Source organism: Hippocampus comes, unplaced genomic scaffold (assembly GCF_001891065.2).
Source record: "Hippocampus comes isolate QL1 unplaced genomic scaffold, H_comes_QL1_v1.1 scaffold17, whole genome shotgun sequence".
NCBI classification, from domain to species: Eukaryota; Metazoa; Chordata; class Actinopteri; order Syngnathiformes; family Syngnathidae; genus Hippocampus; species Hippocampus comes.
The window spans coordinates 1786697-1796247 of NW_017805002.1; the positions used below are offsets into that span (position 1 = coordinate 1786697).

The 9551-nt window shown below is 42.8% G+C and overlaps 1 protein-coding gene across 1 annotated transcript in view; it reads left to right on the forward strand.

The window, feature by feature from the left end:
* Positions 1 to 9551, forward strand: part of LOC109507268 (hematopoietic progenitor cell antigen CD34) — a 16941-nt gene that overhangs the window by 4477 nt on the left and 2913 nt on the right. The window contains exons 2-7 of the mRNA XM_019856589.1: positions 6945 to 7052; positions 7509 to 7756; positions 8118 to 8198; positions 8312 to 8432; positions 8562 to 8614; positions 8697 to 8846. Coding sequence (XP_019712148.1) covers positions 6945 to 7052; positions 7509 to 7756; positions 8118 to 8198; positions 8312 to 8432; positions 8562 to 8614; positions 8697 to 8846 — 761 coding nt within the window. The remainder of the gene's footprint in view (positions 1 to 6944; positions 7053 to 7508; positions 7757 to 8117; positions 8199 to 8311; positions 8433 to 8561; positions 8615 to 8696; positions 8847 to 9551) is intronic.

A 9551-nucleotide genomic window follows, 5' to 3' on the forward strand; every position in this document is an offset into this window, starting at 1 on the left:
AGAGAGAGAGAGAGAGAGAGAGAGAGAGAGAGAGAGATGTGACTTTAAAAAATGGACAGCAGCCCCGCTCACAGAGCTCACCATGCTGAATAAAATGGGAGACAGCATGGCGTCGCCAAATGTTACGCTGATTAGAAATGGCCACCACAGTGCAAACAGATGTCTTCGTGAAGACAGAAGCGTTCATGTATACAAGGACGATGTTGTCCCTTTTGTTCAAAATAATCTAATTTGAAAGGTCAAGGTTTTGACCTGTCGTAACCCACAGTTAAGTACAGAGTGGCGATTTCAAGCAAGTATTTTAGCCCGTTCGTCACGTCCTTTAGTACCAGCTATATCAAGACCAAGCGTGGTATTCACACATATCGCATGAAGAAAACATCTGCAAGGAACAGAGGGGTCTTTATTGAAATAGTCATAGTGAGTCACAACAGCTTCAGTGTTGACAACTACTTGAAAATCGGCATGCAATTACATTTTGGTTAAAGCAGGCAAACCTAAATGGTACAATTGTGAGAAAAATTAAGTGGCATTGTGCCATCTCTGTCACATGGGACAAATTGCAACTTAGCAGAACCGTCAGGTTATTGTTGGTCTAATGAAGACTGCAGATGCCAAATTATTTTCTCACAAGGTGATGCAACGGAGAATCAGCTATGTCTAAGTTGTGATGAAAAGCGGGACGAATTCTCTGCAACCGTGGGAAAAGTTTAGCTTGTGCTTAATTTGTCCCCAGCAGTAAAATAAAGAACATATGTAGTGAGAGGAGATTGTTATGGTCTGGTTCTCGACACGTTGATCTTTCAAATGTGGGAGGTGTGTATGGCTCACCTCACAGAGATTAGCCGTGCGTGACTGGGAGAAGGCAAGCAGTCGGTGAGGGGCGTGGAGCCGGCAGGGTTCTAGCCCACCACATTCCTCCATCTCCAGTCCCAAGAGATGGGGGAGAGGGGAGTCTTTGGGGTGGGATATATATACAGACCATAGCAGTCCTTTTTCTGGTGGGAAAATTGAAAACGGAGTGATGAAGTCAGCCCAAGGGGTCAAGGATAATTAGAACGATCGTGAAACTGGAGTTTTGCTGTGTTTGTGAAACGGGACACACAACTGATGATCACTGGGGTGCGGGAGTTGGGGTACGGTTACACGTTTGAAGTGGAGTACAGTGGAAACTCCAAGGTAGATCAAAATCCATTCTGGGTCGCTCGTCAAACTTACATTTGTCCGGAGGTTTGAAAAATGTTTCCCACAGGGAAATACTTTAAACGTCAACTATTATAACTCTACGGATGTTTGTCATACTAAACTTTTATTAGTGTCAACCCCCAATCCTCAAAACGTGCTAAACACAGTCTATTGATACTCACTGAACTGAAGTCGAGGGAGATAGACTGATGCCTTGCATTTAAATTCCATTTTTTTTCCAGCATGGCTCAGGGAGTTGAGTGGTCGTCTCTCAACCCGGAGGTTGTGGGTTTTACCCTCAGACTTTGTGACAATGTCCAATTAGTCCATGTGCAACAAACTGAACTCCCAGTTGCTCCTGTTTCTACGTCATCGGGAGTGTAAAAGCTGTTTGAGTACCCGGGGGGTGGAAAAGCCTATTTGACATTCGATTTTAGACAAAATGTTTTGTAAAATTCATAAGGCATGGGGAGTTCATTTTAAGGTACCACTACATTTTACAACACTAAAATATACCGTAATTTCTGGACTATAGACCGCACCACTACATTTTTAAAGGAAAAAATATTTTGTACACACATAAGCCGCACCTGTGTATAAGCCGCAGGTGCCCATATTGTAACATGAGATATTTACAAAGAAAGACGGTACACAGGCGGCCGTTAGAAAAGTCTTTATATAAGCCGCTTCATGAAATAAGCCGCAGAGTTGAAAGCATATATATATAAAAGAAGTAAAAAAATAATGGTTTATTCAACTATTGTTTAAGTTACTGAAATGAGGGGTCTGGTCACAAATAAATGCATACAACATCTCGATTATTTATGAAATATGAGAATTTGAAGTTTTGGAACAGATTTTAGCAAGCATCATAGATGTCGACATGTTTAAATTTGCTCTTGCGGACCACATAAAATAATGTGGCAGGCCAGATCCGGCCCCGGGCCTTTAATTTGAAAACGGTGATATACTGTATATACCGTACATTATATATATACACACACACACACACACACACACACACACACACACTATAAAAGCTGCAGACGTTACACTCACAACAATATAATTTTCAGGAAAACTGAAAACTACAGCACTAATCTAATTATTTTTTACATTCATTACTAAACCAACCCAACAAAACAAGACAGTTTTATAGGTTTCAATTACGTTTGGCAACATGTTGACATTTTTTTTACGAGAAGAAGCTCCTGCAACAAAGGGTGTGGTCGTGTTTCGTGAGACCGCCAAGTCAAAGTATGATTCAGACATGAATCATTGTTGTGGCTGTGCCAAAATGTGTCCAAGGCAGCAAGGTTCTGGTGGGTTCAAGTGTCACTTGCAATCATTAGTCAAAATGTCACTCTTATATTTTGTAGCCCCCCTGAAGAAGGTTCACTTCTGCCTGTGCCACACAGGCCTGCCGAAGCTCTACCGCGGGGAGGGAGCAGTCACAGAGCTAAAACAACACATCTTGGTTTCTCAGCACTCTGCCACTTGAATGAGTCCCGGTTGTGTAACAAAACCTCCAATTTATGCATTAGCCATTTTGATCCTCATCCTTTTTTCTGGTAAATTAAACAAGCAGACCACCCAGAGATGGAAGAAGGATGGCAGCTGTCAACGACAGCTTACTGACTGGGGTTATAAAAGAAAGCCACACAAGGTCAGGGACTGATGTAGAAGCTACCAAATATAATGCACAATGACTTCCTCATTTGCAGTTGTCGAGGTAGGGTTACCACCAGAAAGATAGATGCCTATCCAAACAGCAGCATGCACCAAGTCACTGTATTTTGTGTTATTTTGGCGAATTTGTGGATTACAGTGCCCACCCTATTGGGGGAGGCTATAGACCGAGTGCTGTCGCGAAGGGGCGAAAAACATGCCCGGCCTCCTTGTAGAGTTTGTAGTGGTAATAAATGCCACAAGATGGCAGCAAAGCAATCCTATACATGATAACCTGAACACAAAACAGCAAATAGGCGAGTTTTTCAGAAAAGAACAGAGGATAGTTTCAACTACATTTTATCATTGCAAAGTCACGCTACACTACGTAAGGATGTTTTCTCAGATTCAAGGTCCAAATCCGTCCCAAATCATGTGTTGTCTCTGACTGACAGTCACATAAAATATGTATAGCTTTCAAACACACTGATCACGGAAATCTTACAATTAAATAAAAATTGACTAGGTGTTCTCAAACATTACTGTACTTTGTCGCTCCACTCTCAAGGCTGCTTGAAATAACGACTTTGATCAGGTAAGCTGTGTCACCTGGAAAAAGTTCCAAAGCACGCAATCAGGCTATACTGTATATGTTTTGTGTACGTACATTAACTACTTTAAGTTGTAACTACCAGAAAAGCAGCCAAATTGGTGTGCCCGTGTGTGTGTGTGTGTGTGTGTGTATATATATGTATATATATATATACACACACACACACACACACACACACACACACACACACACACACACACACACAGGATATATGGGTCGCAAAGTATGAAAATCATATTTCCCCTGTACACATACATATGTACAATATAATGAGCAGCTGTAACGGACAGTTGCGAGCAGAGAGCATGCCAAATGGCCTCCATACAGCCTACTGGCATCTGCACCTGTTCACACACAACATGCAGCGAATACTTTGGTGGCACCTGCTTGTCACATTGATTTACCAAAGGAAGTAAAGAGCAGACAGATAGATGTATAGTGTGATAATCCTGTGAGCAAAAGCAAGAATGGCCCGAGACATGACCACCCCCCCCAAAAAAAAGAGATTTGACATGAGCCAAAAGGTTAGTTGAAAAAGGTAAAGGTGGGCAGAGTGAGAAGGGAGGGTGTCAGAGATATAGGTGCCATTAATACTACTCATAAATGTGCTTATTTACTGTAGAACATTTCTCGATATTTAAAGATACCACTGAACCACTTATGATGAAAAGAATAAAACAATTTAGATTCAAAACACTGTAGTGAATAAAGATAATTCCATTTTAGAGGCAAAAGTAGTTTCTTCCACATTGTGCTCTATGACTCATGCAGACATCATATTAATGATCCTCAAGTAACTGAAAAATGGCCACCTTACTCCAGTTTGTTCTATGTTTTGTTTCTGACTGTGGAGGTGGGATTCGGCTGCTGTTAAATACAGAGCTGTATTTATTCTCTGAGATTGAGAACCACCCTAAACACTTGGAAACATCCTCAACTATTTGCCTGAACACCTTTAACAGAAGGCTGATGAAATTAATTCGACAATACAAACCAGATCTAATTGCTTTCTTGACTGACTTTAGCATATTTCAGAAAGTTGAAGAATTTTAAAGTGGCCTTTTCATCTTTCCATTTTTATGCATGTGGCCCTCAAACAAAAAAAAAATTGGACACCCCTTGTCCAGTGTCATCCTTCGAGCGGTTCTTCGATATTCACCAAGGGGAAGACAGTACATGTACCCGCCTACCTATGACGTAAGACTGGACATGGCGCACACAATCACAATGTGGTGTATGTATAGTATTTAAAAAGTGACTTGAACAAAAGGGGAAACATGCATAGCATTTCAACTGCTACGTTTGCTCAATGCAAATCCTTTAGCTGATTAGCAAACGTGGCGTCATTAAACAAATTCGTTGCCCCAAGTTCTTTTTGAGTTCAATAAGTCCATGCCGCCCTCTCCCCCCGCCATAAACTCCACTGTGTACTTCAAGAGTGACTAAATATGTCACACATTGATGAAATACATTCAAGAGACTGTTGAACGTCAGCATATGCAGTGCATATGTGATAACACAAGTTTATTGGCGATAAAAACACCAATTGCGACGTCTCCCCCATGAGTTCATGCGCCGACTGCCTGCGTCTGCAACGAATAATCTGAGGTCGCTTCAATTCCTGCCCATCCTCCAGAGAAAATATGCACATTCAGCGATTTCGATGAGGAAATAATTGAAATTATTGGCTCGAAAAAGAATATCACGGGAAAGTACGGCCTATACAACAAAATTAGAACATAATTTAATATAACTATTTTTAAATTTCCCCCGTTTTTTTCCAATGGTGGTGCCCTTCCTCACTTGCCGCCCCTGCGCAAACGTTCTTCACATGGAAAAGACGTCCAGCAGATGGTGCCCTTCCTCACTTGCCGCCCCTGCGCAAACGTCCCTGATTTAATATTACACAGACTGGTATTTGACGATGTGTCGTAATTCAAAAAAAAAGACAGATGTGACAGATCACAGCAACCTTGGATTGCAAGTAAACAGGCGAGATAGGTAAAACGTTTTCTGATTTTATAAGAAATAATAATATCCGATGCAATCCGTGCTTGTCTCTGCAGATGTGCAATATATCACAGGGACCTCTGAAAAAAAATCATCCATCAACCCAATTGCAATGTCTGAAGCCAATTTTGTGACAGCGTAAAATAAAGCTAACATTTAAATGAAAGCCGCATGTGAACAAAGCCGCAAACAACATGACAATTTGCAGAGTGCAGGAAGCAGCAAAATTCACAAAGCGAGAGCGAGCGAGAGAGCGTAATGAGATCTGCAGAGTTGATGCATTATGGGAATGTTTGGAAAGTGAGGTAATGATGGTGGTGTTTTGGCAGCGCGGCACAAATCTGGGCAGCTGGAATGCCGTGTTTTGGTTTGATTGTTGGACCCTCCTCGCTTCCAATCTGACCTGTCACGTCAACAAAAGCCCTCAAATGCACCACCGGCTCGGTGTCAGCATTGGATGGAGTCCCAAAAAGATACAAACAAATACAAATATCACAGTGGAAAGTGACACGCTAGAAATAACACATTCAAACTCAATTTTAAAGTCTGAAATTATGAGGGAAGGACCGGAAAATGACATAATGACCATCCCATAACGCAAAACAGTTGGGAAAGTCTTCAGTGGTGGTTTAACCTTTGCAAAACACTCAAGCAAGGCATCATCATTCTATTACCTCACCATCTATCTGTGAACGTTAAACAACTGAAAAGCCTGATTAACTATGAGTGTGTGCCGCTATGTCAAGTCAAAAGTCCTGAATCAACAGTTTAATGCAAATATTGGAGCACAAGCGCAGAGCTGTTTTTAACCTAAGTTAGGTTTGGCAAAGGAAAAATAAACCAATGCCTCAGATAGAAGCGCGCCCACGACAAGACTAAATAGAGCTCTGGTGTGATTGACAGCACGCGTCACTGTATCTGGTGTGAAACGGCATGCAGAGTGTTGCTACAATAATAAATATTTTTCTCACTTTGGCACGAGTACACCGTGTCGCCTCTGGCGTGTTCAGATTTTCCTGGGAAACGCTCAGGAGAGGTGAGCACATTTGGCTGGCAGGGCCATGTCTCATAATGAGGGAAGGTTTATTTGCTAAGGGCACCAGTGTAGACTTTTTTTTTTTTTTTTTTTAACTGCAGGGCCGCTCGCTCATTGATTTAAAATCTCGCTGAGAGATCAGATACTCTTGTGGCTGTACAGTAAGTGCTCTATTGTGTACTGCATGCCATCGGGCCTGCACAGTCAGGGAATGTAAAGCATGGAGCATATAATCACTCCCCCCCCTCCTCCTTATAGCAAGAATTACCGAGTTAGCGTACATTAACACTGACAATTCTGTTTTTGTGACTCACGACAAGTCAATTATTGAGGCACAGTCCCACTGTGACTGTAACTGAATGCATTACTGTTCGCCTTGTACCACGTGAGTTTTAAAAAACTGATCGGTATGACTTTAACACTATTTTTCAGCGGGGGTCAGAGCACAAGATGACGTCGTCGCCACGGAGGCAGCGTCGACCATCGCTGCAGAAGAATACGTCAGAGGAGACATGATTCCGATGACAACTGAAGCTCCTGGTAAACTGGAATTTCTCCCTCGGAATTCGTCTCTATGGACTCAATCAAGTGTGACTTAAGGACTGACTGTGAGCAAAAAAAAAAAAAAAGCGTCAGAATAGGAGTTAAGAGGCATCACTACTAAAAACCACAAAAACGTAGGACCCGGTCCAATTCATACAGCGTTGTATTTCCCGAGCAATGTCAAGATGTGATGTAAATAATGCTATTTAGCTACCATCACAATGCCGCAGATTCTTGATATTTTTTAGACACTGCTGGCTTTGACTCTGGCGCTTAAACTCAACTCAACAAACATTTACAGGTTAATAAAAATGGCTGAGGGTTGCCAAAGAAAACTTTGGCCACTAGTGCTGAATTTGCGGAAAATCTTTATTCCGCATTCAAGAAAAGCCGATACAGATACTTGCCATTATATCTGATGCCCTCGCCATTTCCATTTAATTCCCTCCTCAGAGTCAAACAATCGACTATTTGAGGTCGTGATGGAAACCCAACACACCGACGTGCAGACAACTCAGGCACCACCTACGGATCAGGCGGGACAACAGAGCGAGGGAGAGGACACGCCCACAGCAGCTGAGAACGCCGCTGACGGGGGACAGATCACAGTAGATGTGTATGCAGACGAACCTCAAAACCAGGAACAACCGACCGTCGCACCAGCACCACCAAGAGGTGATGGCCCGGCCAACGTTCCCGAGGTGAGATGTCTCAACAGGACACGTTGCTATGACCACATTTTTGGCCGCATGACGTCACCTCTGGTGCGACTCTACCGCATGTGGTGTCCAAATTCATATTAAGCCTGCCAAATTCGCCACGGTTCGGGCGGACCGCAGAGGCTGGATGAGGGGAAGTCTTTGAAGGTATCAAAGAACCCAGCCTGCTAATTGTCTTTCTCGAATTTGGAAACCACGTGCGGTCAAGCCGCGACAGAAGTGACGTCATGAGGCCAACAATGCAGCTTTCGGAGGATGCGCCCTTTGAATTTGGACACAGCCTTTGTGTTCCACTGGTGGGAAGCCTTTTCTTGCACGCTTATCTTTGGCTTGCACCCTATAGGGCGATGTGGTGTGTGTGGGCAAAGACGCTGTCCAGGATAAAAACGCTGTCAATCTGAAACTCATCCAATCTTCCACCTGTGTAAGTAAAATGCACATTCTTGTACCTAGCATCAGGTATAATGATGTTTGTCGAGTGATATACAATGAACGGCTGCAGTTCAACAAGAATCTTTGCTTTGGGTAACCTTGCAGAAAATCACAAAGGTGAAGATTCAAAGTGTTCGAGAAGAACTTTGTGGCGAAGACTGCAAGCTACTGATCTACCAGGAGGACAACACGGACCAGATCCTTGTAGCTGGACCATATGTTGAAGGTCAGACGTCGGATTAATGATGATGATGATGATACATAGACATTTGTGTGCTTTGGATGGAGCTCGATCTGATCAGAAGCGTGACTGAGGCTGGATTATAACTCAAGGCGTGCCTCTCCTATTTTGCAGATGACATCAAAGGCATGGTCAACAAGTTCAACAATGACAACATCAAAGACAAGGTAGGGGAACTGATATAAAAAATGTTCAAATGATGCTTCCTCAACTGTTGCTCATTCTGTATGTTTCGGTTTGGCTGAGCAGGCTGGTGTAAAGGAGGCGGTCCCTCACTGGAGGAAGAACTCGAAACTGGTGCTGGTTTCACTGTTGCTGACTGGGCTCCTGCTGGCTGCTCTGCTGGTCGCCGGTTATTACTTTAAGACCCACCGAAAAAATTCCAAAGGAGTCCGGCTGGTGAGTGGATCAAAGGACACAAATGTTTTAGGGTTTCTTTTTCTAAATTAGCCTTCCAGTTAAGCAGTTCATAAAATGGATGGATGAACACAGACAAGAAAACAGGTGTCTAAATGCAAGAGACAAGCAGCACTCAATCAAATACCGGTAATCTTTTTTTTTTTTTTTAACCTTTAAAAATTCTGAAGATCATGCAGAATTTGATCAGTCAGTGATGTTAAGCTGCAACATTTTGTGAATTGAATTTACTGTTTGGACAGTAAACACTGCGATTGGCTGACAACCAATTCAGAGTGTCCCCCGCCTACTGCCTGAAGACATCTGGGATAGGCTCCAGCACACTCGTGACACTTGTTTGGATAAGCGGATTGGAAAATGGATGGATGGATGGATGGCAGCAAACAACAGAAGCCCTAAATCAGACCTTAATCACCATGCTTGTCGAAACAGGTTGAGATGTAAATATATGAAAAAAAGAGTGTATTTGGTGCAGGACAGAGGCTTAACGGGTAAAGATGATTTGGAGTCACCTATAATGTGGTAAATGTTACGTTGCAGTTGATTAATTGCAGTTGATTCATATTTTTAGTGCTGCAGAACACAGACAAGAAAACAGGAAACCAAGCACAGACCACGTGGGGTTCCACTTTAGGTGTAAATATCAAGAACCACAACACTAGACTTGTTGCCTTGCCCAGGATCCCC